The 15,737-nt window shown below is 46.4% G+C and overlaps 1 protein-coding gene across 1 annotated transcript in view; it reads right to left on the bottom strand.

Moving 5' to 3' along the window:
• Nucleotides 1–36: 36 nt before the first annotated feature.
• The window catches only part of col17a1b (collagen, type XVII, alpha 1b), a 21,216-nt gene continuing 5,515 nt past the window's right edge, over nucleotides 37–15,737 (bottom strand). Inside the window, exons 6-54 of the mRNA XM_077613771.1 lie at nucleotides 13,525–13,575; nucleotides 13,259–13,384; nucleotides 12,314–12,553; nucleotides 12,183–12,239; nucleotides 11,524–11,553; nucleotides 11,394–11,444; nucleotides 10,370–10,525; nucleotides 9,323–9,997; nucleotides 9,155–9,232; nucleotides 9,010–9,075; nucleotides 8,279–8,413; nucleotides 8,120–8,212; nucleotides 8,011–8,055; nucleotides 7,779–7,919; nucleotides 6,702–7,544; nucleotides 6,575–6,625; nucleotides 6,405–6,431; nucleotides 6,276–6,338; nucleotides 6,097–6,192; nucleotides 5,928–5,963; nucleotides 5,814–5,840; nucleotides 5,318–5,362; nucleotides 5,196–5,258; nucleotides 5,069–5,095; nucleotides 4,879–4,950; nucleotides 4,732–4,767; nucleotides 4,621–4,656; nucleotides 4,479–4,541; nucleotides 4,240–4,266; nucleotides 4,096–4,170; nucleotides 3,821–3,901; nucleotides 3,687–3,746; nucleotides 3,552–3,611; nucleotides 3,455–3,481; nucleotides 3,337–3,378; nucleotides 3,169–3,255; nucleotides 3,054–3,092; nucleotides 2,884–2,979; nucleotides 2,691–2,810; nucleotides 2,499–2,612; nucleotides 2,247–2,381; nucleotides 2,057–2,176; nucleotides 1,804–1,983; nucleotides 1,595–1,732; nucleotides 1,308–1,529; nucleotides 1,067–1,231; nucleotides 913–993; nucleotides 688–771; nucleotides 37–595 (exon numbers count right to left, since the gene is read on the bottom strand). Of these exons, the coding sequence (XP_077469897.1) occupies nucleotides 546–595; nucleotides 688–771; nucleotides 913–993; nucleotides 1,067–1,231; nucleotides 1,308–1,529; nucleotides 1,595–1,732; nucleotides 1,804–1,983; nucleotides 2,057–2,176; nucleotides 2,247–2,381; nucleotides 2,499–2,612; nucleotides 2,691–2,810; nucleotides 2,884–2,979; nucleotides 3,054–3,092; nucleotides 3,169–3,255; nucleotides 3,337–3,378; nucleotides 3,455–3,481; nucleotides 3,552–3,611; nucleotides 3,687–3,746; nucleotides 3,821–3,901; nucleotides 4,096–4,170; nucleotides 4,240–4,266; nucleotides 4,479–4,541; nucleotides 4,621–4,656; nucleotides 4,732–4,767; nucleotides 4,879–4,950; nucleotides 5,069–5,095; nucleotides 5,196–5,258; nucleotides 5,318–5,362; nucleotides 5,814–5,840; nucleotides 5,928–5,963; nucleotides 6,097–6,192; nucleotides 6,276–6,338; nucleotides 6,405–6,431; nucleotides 6,575–6,625; nucleotides 6,702–7,544; nucleotides 7,779–7,919; nucleotides 8,011–8,055; nucleotides 8,120–8,212; nucleotides 8,279–8,413; nucleotides 9,010–9,075; nucleotides 9,155–9,232; nucleotides 9,323–9,997; nucleotides 10,370–10,525; nucleotides 11,394–11,444; nucleotides 11,524–11,553; nucleotides 12,183–12,239; nucleotides 12,314–12,553; nucleotides 13,259–13,364 (5,361 nt within the window). The 5' untranslated portion in view covers nucleotides 13,365–13,384; nucleotides 13,525–13,575 and the 3' untranslated portion in view covers nucleotides 37–545. The remainder of the gene's footprint in view (nucleotides 596–687; nucleotides 772–912; nucleotides 994–1,066; nucleotides 1,232–1,307; nucleotides 1,530–1,594; nucleotides 1,733–1,803; nucleotides 1,984–2,056; nucleotides 2,177–2,246; nucleotides 2,382–2,498; nucleotides 2,613–2,690; nucleotides 2,811–2,883; nucleotides 2,980–3,053; nucleotides 3,093–3,168; nucleotides 3,256–3,336; nucleotides 3,379–3,454; nucleotides 3,482–3,551; nucleotides 3,612–3,686; nucleotides 3,747–3,820; nucleotides 3,902–4,095; nucleotides 4,171–4,239; nucleotides 4,267–4,478; nucleotides 4,542–4,620; nucleotides 4,657–4,731; nucleotides 4,768–4,878; nucleotides 4,951–5,068; nucleotides 5,096–5,195; nucleotides 5,259–5,317; nucleotides 5,363–5,813; nucleotides 5,841–5,927; nucleotides 5,964–6,096; nucleotides 6,193–6,275; nucleotides 6,339–6,404; nucleotides 6,432–6,574; nucleotides 6,626–6,701; nucleotides 7,545–7,778; nucleotides 7,920–8,010; nucleotides 8,056–8,119; nucleotides 8,213–8,278; nucleotides 8,414–9,009; nucleotides 9,076–9,154; nucleotides 9,233–9,322; nucleotides 9,998–10,369; nucleotides 10,526–11,393; nucleotides 11,445–11,523; nucleotides 11,554–12,182; nucleotides 12,240–12,313; nucleotides 12,554–13,258; nucleotides 13,385–13,524; nucleotides 13,576–15,737) is intronic.

The following is a 15,737-nucleotide window of genomic DNA, read 5'->3' as shown; positions in this document are numbered from 1 at the left end:
GCTATGCTGTTATTTTTGACATTAAAAAAGGTCCTGTAGCAGATCATAATTTAATATTTTCCCAAAAGGTGACGATATAAAGTCAATACATAAAAGTCAGTGTTTACCTATACAAAAATATACAATCTAATTCCTTCAGTTTCATCTGCTGCGCTGCTTACTTGCATGTTAATCAGCGTATCATTCAAGTATAGTTACATACCTGAATTAAATACAGCAATTGGTAATGGAAATTGGCGAGGCGAATGCTAGCAAGTGGCTAATGACAATATAATTTCTTAAAAACAGCAACACGTTGACTCCAATACAGTAGAATACTTCAAAAAAAGTGAAATATTACAATAAAAATCCTTCAGTCCCTCAATCTTAACTCTACAATATTTTCTTCCTCCCAAAAAGCAAATATTAAACATCCACACGTGATCGCGATGGTAAATGTGTCCAAACAACGAAACACCGGCCAGCAGCAGAGCTAAAGCTTGTTTTTTTTTACCTTCTACTTGCATCACAACTGTTAGGAGAGAAAAGTAATCACCCCGCCCGCTTCAGCCGGCATCTGCCGACCTTTCCTGCTGCTCCCTCTTGATTTCTTTTCCTACAACAACAACAACACGTCTTTTCAAGCAACTGAAAACCATTCAATTGTGTTTGGACACCTTTCTTAAGAGGGCGGATATTTTTTAGTACCTGTGTTTCTCTTTTGTACGGCATGCGGTATTTGGATGGTGTACGATCCCGGAATTCCTGGTAGACCTGGACGTCCTGGATCACCTGGAAACCAAATTTGAAGACTTCTTCAGTGAGTACTCAAACATAGAAAAACAACTAAATTTAACTGTCTTTCATAAACGTTCAGATTTGAAAGCAATTGAAGAAATTGCGAAATTAAACTATACTCGCTATGGATCGTACCTTTATCTCCCTTGGGTCCCGGGTAGCCCTTCTCTCCTCTTGGTCCGGCCAGTCCAGGAGGACCAGGAACGGTGCCGTGAGCTGTTCCCAAAGAACAATTAGTCAGTACAAATGGTCTCCGTCGTTTGAATCCTCGGGCGATCCCAGCTCTCACTTCTGAAGAAGTCCATGAGGTCGGCCGTGACATTGCCGTAGGCCGCAATCACCCGACTGTAACCGGGGCTTCCGGGAGGTCCCGGTGGGCCGGGGAGTCCTTGGACTGCCCTTACGTGCGTCCTCCAAGGACCCTCCACCAGGTAGTCCTGCAGCAGACCTTGGTCTGGTTGAAGGAGGAAGAAAGACACTTTTAGTAGCAGTTGGGGGTCTTTTATCGAGTTCCAACGGGCTGCACTCACTCTTGATGTAGTCGGAGACTTTCAAGGCGACGCTGCTGTAGTCCACGGTGTCACGCAGCTTGCTCACGTCAATCTGGTGTTGCTGGGAGGCCGAGTGAGAATCGCTCTGAGCGTGGCCGCCGCCGTGTCTTTGGACGTAACCCGGCTCCCCGCGGTCTCCCTTGAGGCCCCTCGGCCCCTGGGGACCCGGCGGTCCGGTCATGGCGCGTCTGACGCTGTCAGCTGATAAACAACGCCAACGTCACCGACAAACGATATCCATCAACGTGAGGCAACAGGATCCTTACTGGTCAAGTAGTTGTGAACTTCGGTACGGATGCTCTCCCGAGGGAATGTTCCGCTGTACGTAACGGTGCCGCCAGATCCGGGCGGTCCTTGTGGGCCTGGGGGTCCGGGAGGTCCTGGGAGACCTCGGAAGCTAGATCCTGTAGACATTGGGATTTGAACGGTGTTTAGGGGCTCTAACACTTGGACAGTCTATTCAGTCTATTCTCACCCTGCAGATAACGTTGAAGCTCGTCCAAGCTGTATCCGCGACCGCCCGCCCCCAATACGGTGGCAGTGGACACCCCCGGCGGTCCCTGAGGACCGGGGGATCCTGGTTGCCCGGGACTACCTGGAGGACCCGGAGGACCTTGGTGCACAGAGGAACCCATCCAAGTACGGAACTCTGGATCTGCACAGGAACAAAAACATTGGTGGTGTCCATGTTTTGACTGAGATGAAAGACAAAGTGGATTCTGTCTTACTTCTAATCAGCGCCGAGTAATCGATTGAAACCGTCGAGTAGCCCGAGCCGCCCGACCCGCCAGATCCCGGAGACCCAGGGAGTCCTGGTGGGCCAGGGGGTCCCCTTGCAATTCCTCTGTCTGAAACAACAGAAACAGTTACTCAACACAGGGAACGACATCACAGTCCCGGTTTGGATCCTGAACTTACCGTTCATTATGTTGAAGACGTATGTCGCTACCTCCTCAATAGTGTAAATGTTAGATAGCTCTCCTGATCTTCCAGGTGGTCCGGGCGGTCCTTGAAGACCTGGCGATCCAGACAGGTATCTCCTCACTTCATCTCCTAGACAATTTAGAAAGATGGAAACACTTAATGTTCAGCCAAACCTGTGTCTCCTCTCACTCCCTATAAATGTGATGCAATAAGTATGCATTTGACAAATAAAAAACTTGTACTTACTCTGGAGCATGGCAATGAGACCACTGATGGTCAGGGCCCCTCCTGGTCCAGCGGGACCAGGAGGTCCTGGGAGACCCGTAACACCGATGCTAATGCCCGAGCTGGAGCCGGAACCTGAAGAAATGACAACCAAGTTAAACAAACTCCTTTCATGGTACAAACTAAACAAATCAGCGGACGCAAAAGCCTCACGTTGTAAGTAGGCTACAATTCGAGCCGAGATCTCCTCTATGGAACCCGAGAGAGTTCCGGGTTGTCCCGGAGGCCCGGGTGGACCTGGAGGTCCTGGAACGCCAGACTGTCTGCTTCTTGCTGCGAAGGGATATATTTTAATCTCAAAAAACTGATTTGGCAGAAGATCTTTGAGGTTCTGAGGGGAACTTACATAGGTACTCCGTCAGGTATTGACGCATCTCGATGGAGGAAGAGAAAGAACCGGGTTGGCCGGGAGGTCCTGGAGGACCTGGAGGCCCTGCAGTGACTGAGAAATATGAATATTCCTCCATTATTTTGTAACTTTAGCACAACGAAATGCTTTTTAGTAGGACAATCTACCTCGAGAAGAACTGGGAATTCCAGGAGTTCCTGTGTCACCTTCGAAGCAGAATTAACAAAATCATTGGACCTACTATATTTCAAGCCGATCTTTTGGCTCCCTATGATCTACTACCTTTGACTCCCTGAGGTCCTGGAAGCCCAGGAGGCCCTTGTGGTCCTGGCGGTCCTTGCACTCTGTGCTCCCCACTATAGGTGGACACTGCAACGGGGAGAGAAACAAGATGGTCCACCAGACTGAAGGCGTCATTATTGCCAAAAATGGGTTAGAAATGTTCCTGACCTCGCTCCAAACTTCCTGGTCTTCCTGGCAAACCGGGTTCACCTGAAGCATCAAAGTCAATTCAATGACAAGCATATCAGGATTACGTCAATCCTACATTTTTTTTTTAAAGACTGACCTTGGTAGCCTCTCGGTCCTGGAGAACCTAAAGACGAATGGAAAGTTTACTGAGATAAAATGGATCCAAAATGTCGAAGCCAGGGAGTGTCACTCACCTGTGGATCCTTTCTGTCCAGAAGGCCCAGGTGGTCCTGGCGGTCCAGTATAAAAAGTTCCTGATCATGAAAATAGTTGTATTCGAAAGGTGAATCCAACGCTGCTTTGTACAAATCCAAATGATGGTTTCATACCAGAGCTGGACGTGGCAACTGAATCTCCTTTGTCACCTTTCGGTCCGGGTCTTCCATATCCTGGAGAGACGCAGAGATGATTACACATCCAAGTCCAAGTTTGTCCTTTCTCAAAACCAGCAGATCTTACAAACCTGGCTGACCTGGAGGTCCGGGTGGCCCAGGTGGACCCGGCGGGCCGGGTAAAGATGACACGCCACCAGAAGCAAACTGCCCTGAATCAGAAATTTGAAAGAAATATGTTATGAATTTCTATTGGTGGTATAATATACTGTATGTTGTCTCTCAGAAAATACTCTGTCCGTCTCTCATGCATCCCTTCTTCCTTAAGGTTCACGTAATGGCAAGGCATTTCGTCGGTGAATAAGTAAAAGAGAATATTTGATCCAGACAAGAAAATATTCCTCACTCTCAGCGACACTGGAGCTGAAACTCTCAGACGTCCTCACCGTGGATCCCGATTCTCCTCTGTCGCCTTTCAGACCTGCCAAGTCCGAAGAAGTGGACCGTGAAGGTCACGCGTAATACTTCCAAACACTATTTTTACACTTACCTCGTGGACCAGCGGGGCCACTGGGACCTGAAGAAGAATTCATCACAGGAGATAGTCATTTTTTACCGAGGCATGTAACAAGGTTTTCCAACACGTTTGGGCTCATTTCGTAGGCCAATAATTTTGACATTTTTTGTGAAAAAGCTGTGAAAGTTTGAGGTCATTCCAACGAAAATTGTCAAAATTATTGGCCTATGCATTTTGGAACACCCTGTATTATTATGATATGATTTCACTACCTGATACTCCCTGAGGTCCACGAGGCCCAGGTGGTCCGGGGATATGGACGGTGGCAGCACCAGCTGGAAAACAAGAGAAAAATAGATGCATTAGTATCCAATAAACACAAATCTGGCGAATACTTTTTTTTAGGGTAATTACCAGCATTAATAATTCTTCCAGCTTCACCTGTATCACCTGCAAATAAAAATATACATGATACAAATAGAACAGACTTGGAAAAATATGCAGCTTTTTTTACTGGGTATGTACCTTTCAGGCCTGGTTGACCTGGATTGCCTGGTAGTCCTTAAGGAATAAGAAAACAGGTGATTTCACATTGAATTTGATCTTTTTTTTAAACATAATTAGTATTATAAGTATTATCCATTGTAATTTTTCAACGGAGCATTAGAGTACCTGGTGGTCCAGCATCTCCTGGCGGCCCAGCTGCACCTCGAAGTCCAGGGTGGCCAGGACTTCCCAAATCACCTGTGGAAAGATACAATTTCAGTCTTTTTAATAAAAAAAACACCCTGAAACTTGATTTCAAAAGAAATGTATTGTTGTCTTATAAGAAAGAACATTGCATCAAAATGCTAAAATTTACCTCGAGACCCTTTTGAACCATCTTGTCCTGATAATGAGAATACGGTGAAAACATTTGCCATTTTAAACAAATCATTTCATTCAAATACACAACAACACCAAGTACACATTTATACGCTTTCACTCACCTGCGGATCCCTTGAGTCCCATTTCGCCATTAGGTCCAATGATACCAGGTATCCCACGATCACCTGATCATTAAACGTTTTATTTTAATGAGTATTATGATGATTTTGACTCAGGCTTTTACCTTTAAGTCCTGGTGACCCTGCTTCGCCACGGAAACCTTGAGGACCTGGTTGAACAAATAAGTCAATAAAAAAAGAAGCTCTCCGAATTAACTTGGTTTTTAACGGCCCATAGGTGACCCCAAAGCAACAACAAAATTGAAGTGGAAGGGAAGGACAGTAAAAACGTGGAGGTAAGACTGGAGTGAGGGCAGAGGCGGGTCTAGAGGATAGGGAAGCCAGGCAATTGCTTAGGGCCCCAGCCAATAAAGGGGCACCCAGGGTCGGTCCACAATGTACTCAGATATGCCAAGAAGCATTCGTGGATTTCACGGCAGAATCTATTTGAAAATGTAGCCACCAAGTGGGAGGCAAAGAGGACGAACAAACGGGAGATTCAGAGACGTGGTGTGGCAAGACTTGGTGATACGAGAAGTTAAAGCAGAAGATGCAGAGGAAAGGGAGTGAAAGAAGAAGAAGAATCTTTCTTAAGATGAAGACGAGGAGGAAGGAGCTCACCTGGTGCTCCAAGGAGCCCAGAAGCACCTGGAGTGAATAATCAATGTGGGATTAAACTAAATGATGTCGATGAAAAATGGAATACTAATAAACAACTTGTCGAGTTGCTCTCACCTTTTTGACCTGGGGGTCCAGGTTCCCCAGAATGACCTTCCAGAACAAAAATAAAGAAACACTAAAGATGACTTCTTGGTGATTTTTTTTTCTACTCCTTGAATAATTGCTGCTTGGCTCACTACTACTACAGACAAAGTAATCATGCCTATTTATATACAGAACATACCTTTTTCACCTTTGGAACCAAATCCGGGTTCTCCCCTGGGTCCAGAAGGTCCTTCTCGTCCTCTTAAACCAGTAGAACCTTCTAGTCCTTGTTCACCTGCATACACGTGTTGATAATTACTCACCCACTTTTAAAAAAATTGTGCGTGCGGTGTACTTGTATGTTGTGACTCCACGGACCATGGCTTCCTTTCTGTCCCTTTGGACCCTGAGGACCCTCGTGACCAATGGGACCAGGAGCACCTGAGGATAGAATCTTTGCCATTAGTCATCTTACAATTCTCTTTTAACATTCAAGTCATTCCTCACCTTGAAATCCGGGTTGACCTGTGTCACCTGTGGTGAAGAAAGACAAATGGTTTGTTTTAAGGCTTTTGTACTTGAATGTGTGTCTTGGGGTCTTGTAACTGTCAGGCACTCATAAGGCAGTCGCCATTGTTTTATTATATACTGGCAAAGGTAAGCCCTAAAAAAGTCACCTTTAGGTCCTGGCAGTCCTCTTTCTCCTTGCATCGTAGCCGTTATAAAAGCTGGAAAACAAAGTTGGGGAAATAAAATATACGCCATAGGAGCTAGTAAGCATGACATTTTTATGAGGTCTGTTACCTTGGAATGCCTGCGACTGCATTTCCCCTCTCACCATCCGCTGGATGGCCACGTGAAGGGCGGCGGCGTCCACATAACCTCCGGTCCCGCTGGTCCAGAAGCCCTGACTGCCACCGTGGATCACACTGGAGGTGTGGCTGGTCGTGTGGCTTGAGGAGGAGTGGCTGCCACCGCTACCTCCGCTGCCCGAGGCGCCGCCGATGGCACCGGCGCCGACGTTGGAGCCAATTCCGCTGGTACCGGCGCCGGCGATGGAGCCCGTTCCGCTGCTACCGGCACCGGCAATGGAGCTCGTTCCGCTGGTACCGGCACCCGCGCCACCAGCAATAATGATGGTAGTACGGTCGGAACTGGAGCCGCCATTTGACCCAGTCCCTGCTCCACCACTCGCGCCGCTTCCAGTACCTCCATTAGTTCCAATCACGGTACCGCTAGCTCCAGCGCCACCGGCACCGGTACCAATGCCTCCAGAACCGCCCACACCGGCACCACCGGCTCCGGCGGCACCACCAGCTCCGGCAACACCACCGGCGACACCACCGGCTCCGGCAACACCACCCACGCCGCCAGTTTCACCGGCACCTCCAGCTCCGGCAACGGCGCCCGCACTCCCGGCAGAAGCGCCCCCGGCGCCGACAGCTACACCGATTTGAGTTCCGGAACTAGAGTCCGAGCCTCCACCTCCTCCTCCGCCAAAAACGAATATGTCCGGGCCGGATTGGCCGCCGCCGGCCGCAAAGGCGTTGTCGCCGATGGCCACTAGACGACTGGTGCGTGCAGCAATGATGGTTGACTCACTCTCCAGAGTGTCCACACGGTTTTTCAGCTTTCTCATATCTTCAGCTATAAAGCACAATATTTGTTGTTTATCATGATTAGTTTAGTTAATATCCCAGAATGGTTTATTTTTGATTGATTGATCTGCAAATTATTCAGATGGTCACAACTAGTTTAGAGCATCGTTTTACAATAAAAACAATGCAATTCTGCTATTTAACAGCACACCAAAAACACGTTTTCCATCGCAATAACTCCTTTCTTACACAAAATTGGCGACATTTCACCAAAGCGACTTACCGAGCGCGATGAGGCCGAAGAGGAGTCCGAGCAGGAGCAGGAAGAGGAGCAGGAACGCCAGCAGCCACTTCCACCAAGAGCAACAGGTGTCAAAGCAGCAGCACCAACCGCCTCCACAAGCTCCGCCCTTTTTACGGAGCTCTTCGGAAAGAAAGAAAATCATTAAGACAAGGTACCTCGCACAGAAACTAGTCTTAATTGAAGATTATTTTTAATTATTTAAGACACCTACGTGCGTGTGTGCCTTTATCTTTCATCAAAACTCCCGATGACCCATCTGTGGAGCGCAATTATTGTAAGTTTCAGGAATGAGCGCCAGCGTGACGTGGTTTTCTACTCACAGTAGGCGTTTCCCGTTGCCGCTTTGAGCTGAGCGCCGTCGACGTAGCCGGTAACCAGCTTCTCCTTCTGGATGGAGTCGCCCGAGAGGGAACCTGGAGCATAAAAAGATATTGACGGCGGGGTTGAAGTTGAAGATGGCGTCACACGGCGTGCCTCACCTCCTCCCACGGTCCTGCTGAACTGCTTGCCGCTGTCTTTGGCCAAAATCAGCGTCTCCGTGTCCCTGGCGTTGTCCTTGTCGGAATTCACGAACATGTAGTCCTTGTAAGCTTCCTCGTTCTGGGATCGAGTCGCTGGAGAACAGGCGGATGACAAGATCAAGCAGCAAGTAGCGGATTTTTCGGACTATAAGTCGCGCTAACCAACGAAAACATGATGAAGAGGCGAAAAAATATAGAGAGAGAGAATTCGCACTGGAGTATTAGTCGCAATTTGGGGAGGAAACCAAGAATGTTAGAGTAAAATGGAGATCAATAGGCCAAATAGGCATTTGTTAAAATAAGAGTTTTTTCAGATAGCTATAGCCCTAAAAAACACATAACAGGCTTTTGGTGGTCAGAGTTAAGCATTAGTCGCAAGTCCAGACAAATTATGAAAAAAAGAGTTATAGTTCAGAAATAGGTTTTTAAAAAATCCTTAACTAACTGCTGCAATAACTAGATTATTGCAATGTCATTGGCCAATAATAGGGTACAAACAAAAAGTCCTGTTGATTTGGAGGAATTCAAATCTGCTTAAATGGGGAGGACGTCTTTGTGGTGACAAACTAATGTTAATTCACAACAGGGATCAAAAGAGCCGTATGCGGCTTTGGCATTCAAAGACTTAAACAGCTATCCAGTAAAAAATGCGCTAATCTAATCCACTCGGGGGAGCTAGAGCATCTTACTTGCAGAGACTCCAGTGCCAAGGACGGCCCCGCCCACGCCAGAGGCATTTTTGTGAACTCCATAAGCTGTCAAAAAACAAACACGCCTCTCAATTTACACACTTAATCATTTTTCTTTCGCGATAACGTTTTTCAAAGTACGTACTTGTCATGTTGGCATTGGCGCCGCTCGTCGCGATGGCAGCGCCAGAAGAGGGGGCCAAATTGTTCTGAAAGCCGTAAACTAGGACCAACAAAAACAGGTTTTTAGAAAGGTGAACATTGTTCATATAAAACACAAAAAAATAGTGTCGCCAAATAAGCTTGAGCTCACCTGACAAGGAAGTTGCGCCCATGCCAATTGGCGTAGCGCCCCCCGACATGTTGTTGGCGCCGGCCCGATAGGCATAACCGCTACCGGCGCCGGTCGTCACGGCGGCTGTCCCGGCGGTGGAGGGCAAGGTGGCGCTGGACCAGGGGAAACCCGGAAGAGGCGCATCCGAGTCGTACTCGGCGGACCTGATGGCGGCGTCGTGGATGCCCGATTTCTGGCTGATGCTGTACTGGGACGACTGCACGCCGCCGTCGTAATGGCCCGATCTCAAACTGCCGCCGTAGTGGGACGATACGACGCCGCCGTCGTAGTGGCCGGATCTCAGACTACCGTTATACTGGGCGGCGACGGGAACAGCGTGCTGCGTCAGGGATCTGACTCCCGTGTCGTAGTGTCCGACTTTGGCTCCGCCGTTGTACTGTCCGGTCCACACGCCGGTGTCGTAGGAGACCGATCTCACGCCGGCGCCGTACTGGCCCGACCGGGCGGCGGTTTCGTAAGTGACCGCCCTCACGCCGATGTCCGACCTGCCCGCGTCGCTGTAGTGGCCCGATTTGAGACTGCCTTCGTAATGGCTGCTTTTAGCGCCGGTGTCAAACTGGCCCGGCCTGAGCAAGCCGGAAGAGTCCACGGTGTGGTAGCCCTCCGATCTGCCGCCGGGGCCAATTGTTATCACTGTAGAAGAGAAAGACAAACAAAATATGTCACGCGTGACAAATTTTCTACAGTAATACCTCACTTATCGCGGTTCATAGGTTCCAGGTGAATAATCCCAATGTAGGTTTTTATGGTGTCTATTTAATATTATTTGGACTTTCAAAAACCTCTCTGTGCTATTATTTAACTCCCAAAGGTAGATGATGGCTCCTAGTGACCAGTAAAATAAAAAATACTCTCCAATTGTGACTGTACTGAATTGTACTGTTTGTATTATTGTTGTACATCATAAACTTTTCAAGTATATTTGACTAATCCTCGATTGTTCCTAGAAGTGGCGAGGTATTACCGTAGGAGTAAACCCAGAGTGGGAGAGAGAGTTTCAAATACCCGACTGCGAGGCCCGGGAGGTCACCGAGATGGTCTGGGTCTCCACGCTGGCCTTCTTGGGGCTTCCCGTAATGGCCGACGTGCTGGAGGCGCGGACTGGGCTGGAGCTGCTAGAGCGAACCTTCAGCAGCTTCTTCACGTCATCCAGCTCCGCCCCTAAGCACCAAATAAAAAAAAATACAGTTAATGATCAGGTTTCAGTGCCATTCAGACCCATAGACGTCCGATCCATCGGAACCGGGAGGGTTGGCCTGTTCATCCTTGGATGTGTTGTATTTTTCCAGACTATAAGTTGCCATTTTTTGGGGCGTGGGGTCTATAATTAACTGAAAACGGTTGTTAACAGATGCCTATTTAGCGTGCTGTTCTCCAATTTACTATTGTTACTTTGTTTTGGGTTTTTGACCAAATAAAAAATGACTGCCAAAAATGTGACTTAAGTGCGATTTATTTATATATATTTTTTCCTTTTCATTGTGGATTGTTGGGCTGGTGCGACTTATAGTCTGAAAAATACAGTATACGTGTTTCTTTTAAACGACAACAACTCCTTCATATTGAGATTTTAACACCAAAGCTGCTGTCTCATGTATGCAAACTAATATCATGAACTAAAAATGTAAAAAAAGACCTGTTTTCCTTAACAAGACCACTTTTGCCAGTCTAAAACGAGCCCTTTTCCTCTTACGGGATTGGACGCAATGTCTGCCGTTTAGTCAAATACAGCAGGGGGCGTCCTCAGTACCACGCACGTGGTGAACAGTGACTCACTTGTGCCACGGCCACCGCCAAATTTGCCCCAGAAGAAAAGCCACAATGGAGCCCAACAGAATGCCAGATTGGACGCCGCCACGTGTTTGTCATTTTTGACATCAAACACACACACGTGATGAATGTTCTAAGAGGAGTTCTGATTGAAGCACATTTTCAAAAGCAGCCTGCCACGAGGTCTTTTCCGCCAAATAAAGATGCTTTGTTGTTTAACGACGCTTTACGTAAGGAAGAAAAGCCAAAAGCCACTTACATCTGCCGGCCGAGGGAGAGGCGCTCTGCAGCCGAGCCCGGATCTCGCTCTCTGGACGGCGAGAAGTCAAATCCACGTTAGGGTCAGACGCAAAGACGTCAATGTTGCGGAAAGCGAGCGTTTGGCTTACCTCGGCTATCGCTCCTTCCTCTGCTGTGGCCTGGGAAGTCCAAACACAAAATACAAGTGAGGATCTTGTTGCGAATTCCAGTTTTAAAATGACTACAAATCTGATTTTGCAAATGATCGAGCAATAATGAACATTTTTTTATTCATCTTCAAAGCAGAAAATGCTTCTGATGGTATTTTTTGTGGAGCGGATTGGTACGATTGCTAACATAAAAGCTGATTTTATTTGATATCAGAAAAAAAACTACTTAAGAGTGATAATGGAAGCCATAACCAGAGTTGTGTTTCATTTTCTAAACCATTTCAATGTTATCATCAACATTTTATTAAGTTCTAATGTAATTTATTGATAGAAAAACCAATATAAATGATTGTTAATTATAGTTTAAAAAAAATAAAAACAATATCATGATAATTAAGATTTTTTATTTTGGATCCAGTAGGACTGAGTTGTTTACAAAATGTTATTTTGTGGCGCAGACGACCCAATAATAATCCCTGTCTTTTTTGTACGTGTTTTTAAATAACCAAAATATAGTCTCTTGCACTAAACAGGGTTTTTTAAAAAAGTAGTGTTTAAGTCCCGTTTATCAACAAAAGTAAAACAATTTTTAGGGCGAGCAGCATTGTACAGTATTTCTTGTGAGAATTGTCACTTACAATAAATTCCATAGTCTTTGCGGGAGAATTCCGGGGAGGAATTAGCACTGGAGCTCCCTGAAAAAGACACAAAAGCACAACCCGTACGTCTTTAACGAGTTTCCTCACACCCGGTCGAGGCGACCGCTCACCTTCGTAACCTCCGGAACGTCCGGAGCCCACGTGCTTCCCGTCCGAGGAGACGGCGGAGACCCCCTGCGTTCTCTTGCCGACGGCCGACGAGCTGACCGTGTAGCCGCCGCCTCCTCCTCCTCCGCCGTAACCTTCGCCATCCAAGTATCCGGCCACGCCGTTCCCCGCCCCGATCGAGTCACCTCCCAGGTAAACCCCCGAGGACGAGCTGTAGCCACCGCTGCTGACCCCCATCGACGCTGTAAGGCAAAGGTGTCAGACTCGGGTTGGTTCGCGGGCCGCTTTAATGTCAACTTGATTTCACGTGGGCCGGACCATTTTAGATATATTTAGATTTTTTTTTTTACAAATGGATAAGAAAAGAACTGGATTAAAAGCCCTGAATATTCAGTTTTTTATAGATCTAAAACAATGTTTATTTTAGCTTTTTTTATATATTTTTAGATTTTACAAAATGATTTTTGAACTAAAAACAGAAAAAAATGATTAAAAAATGACAATTATTGATTTAAAAGGGGAAAAATCAGGAAATGTAATATACATCTATACTCTTCATTTGAATTTGATCCTAAAACAGAAAGTTGGCACTCATGATTTACTTTCCCGGGCCACACAAAATGATGCGGCGGGCCAGATTTGGCCCCCGGGCCGCCAATTTGACACATGTGCTGTTAGGACATGGTGAAGAGACATTTTTTCCCCAAATAAACTCAGCTTTTCAATGAGGAAATATCCATTTTAAAAACGCACTGGGTGAAATTTCCCCTTTTTAATTGGGAATTTATCTGCACAACTTCCAACGCTATCAGGTCAACTACCGCACAAAGACCAGTTCCGCCATTTCTAATGGTCTGCAGCTGCAGACGTTTAACGTCAGACTCGGAATGGACGCCGGGACTGAACTTTTCCCTACTTTCCTCTCGCGGGGGTGATTGGAGACTCACATGAAGTGAAGTAAGTGGTGGTGCTCTTCTGGGTTAAGACGTTCTTCTCCAAGGAGGTTCCTCCCGCTCCTCCTCCTCCTCCTCCTCCGCCACTCGTGCTGGCCATGATCCTGTGAGTCGATCCCTCTAGCAACCAGAAGACACACGGCAAAACAAGCGAGGGGCCGTGAGTCATCGGGCACTTTCCCTCCGAGCTGCACGCTTGTAATTACCGAGTTACGGTTTGCCTCGGACGTCAACAATTAAAGCGGGACGGAGACACTCACTCGGAGGGAGGGACGTCAGTCTGTCCGTGGATGTGGACGACTCCGTTGCAACTGTTGAAAAAAACAAAAAACAAAGATTAGATGGTGAAGAATCCAGTAATGTCAACGTTCGTCCAGGCACGAGAGGGTGCCGGATGATTATTCCCCAATTGGTGAGAGTGAGTGTACATCTGAGAGGAGTTTTACTCCTTTTAATGAGGCAAAAGCTGTTAAAGGTGGTGGTTTGTTTTGCTTGAACGGAATGTTTTGAGTTTCCAAGAAAAAGGAAAAGTGCCTCGTCATGAAGTTTTGACACGAGAAGGGCTGGCATTGTTTTAATTCTGTAAGGGCAATAAACGGGATTGTTACAGTGTGAATCTTTGGTTTATGTCTATCGAGCAAACAAAAGTACTTTTTTGTCATATTATTTATTCTTAAATAAAGTAACATTAGCATGATAGGTGGCATTTTAAAATCTCCTTTGATCAGACATGAGACACTGAAAAGTTCTTTTTGATAAGGCTCATATGACTCAAATGTCACGAGATAGCAAGGAATTCATATCCATTTTTTACGTTATTTTATTTTGCCGTACTCACTGGAACTGTCCGATAAATCACGAATACTACATTCCTCTGAAATATCACTGATGGAATGCAATAATGCAGTATTTACGGTGTATCTAATTTTCAATTGTATCCGAAACCAAGAACAAACATAACGTTAAAGCAACAATATTAAAACAAAGGACAACAGGCTAAATAGGCATATTTTTAACATAACCTAAAACCGCCTAAAAAAAACAAGCTGTCAGACAGGAAAAAAAGACTATAAGTTGCAATTGCGTATTAACTGTAGGCCTAAAACTACGACAAAAGTGCAACTTATAGTCCGGCAAATACACCACAGCATTGTTTACTTTGGAGGGTCCCGTGTCTAAGAGAGTATTACTTATTTCCTGAAAGTGACCATTAATCATACTGATGATCATACCAAGGAAGAGTTGTTTAACGTCATCCCGCCTCCCAACTCTCGACCCCCCCGTCCCTTCTCCTCCCCCGGCAGACTTTTATGGACTTCTCGGCTTGAACGCCAGGCCCACAAACGAACAGCGAACATAGTTGAGCTATTTAAGAGTTTGGCAACAGCCCTGCCAACAGGACTCCTGAGATGCCGACGCTATTCGTTAACTCCGCCGCGTCTTTTCTCCCCCTTTTCCCTTTTAAGCACTTTGCGTCTTACCGATTATTTTTAGAGGTGACACATTAAGAAAAGTACCGGTCTGACTTTATGCGCGCACTTGAGTTTTATCGCCAGACGGGACTTGAAGGGGTCACGTGTTGATTATTAAAGCCAATGCAATGCGCAAAGATGGCCAGAAGGTTTTGAATGTGGGACTAGGCGAGCGTGGGTGGGCAGAAATTTGAAAGTTGAGACTTTGGAGAAGTACAAGGGACGCCAAAGTGACAGACTGCAGGGACAAAAGAGCAACAGAGAGGATGGCAGTGGCGTGGAAAGGAAAGTTAACTCTAACCTGACCCCAGAGGCTTCTGGGTGTCGGTAGGGACGGCACATGAAGTTTCAGAGATTGCGGTCCAGCTTTTCACAATTGCATTTCAATATGTGGAAGACCATTAAAATTCGGCGAACATTAAACGGGTTAACCGCGTACTTGTTCCTATTGGTTAACGGTTAACGCTATATGACTGCAAATGTCATTGTTGCCGTGTGAATTTACTCTGGATTTTTTGGGGGTCAAAATACATCACGGGGAGAGAAAAAAAAATGTCACAAGAATGACTAAATTGACTTGATTAAAGATTCAAGTTGACATCAGACGTCAAAAATAAAACCTTTTAGAATGCCTGTCATTCCCAGGAGGTCAGGGTAGAGCAGACATGGGCAAACTACGGCCCGCGGGCCATATACGGCCCGTTAGGCCTTTTAATCTGGCCCGCCGACGTTGTCCAAATTATTATAATTTTTGTTGTTGTTGTTTTTTTGGGGGGGTTTTATGCGGTCAAAATACAGGAAATCATTGGATGACCTGCATCAGCAATTCTGCCGTCGGTTTTGTGATTTTGGAAAAATTGACAGCTGGTGTCATGTCCTTTTTCACAAGACCCGGAAACGGTTCCACAGGAGTTGCAGTTGGAACTGATTGGTGGTTATTTGGCTCTACATGTGTGTGAACAGACCTTTAGTCTGATGAAAACCAAGAAAGCACCCCATAA

This window comes from Stigmatopora argus, chromosome 11 (genome assembly GCF_051989625.1).
Source record: "Stigmatopora argus isolate UIUO_Sarg chromosome 11, RoL_Sarg_1.0, whole genome shotgun sequence".
Lineage (NCBI taxonomy): Eukaryota > Metazoa > Chordata > Actinopteri > Syngnathiformes > Syngnathidae > Stigmatopora > Stigmatopora argus.
Note: the sequence above shows the minus strand (reverse complement) of the source record. Positions and strands in the feature narration are given on the sequence as shown.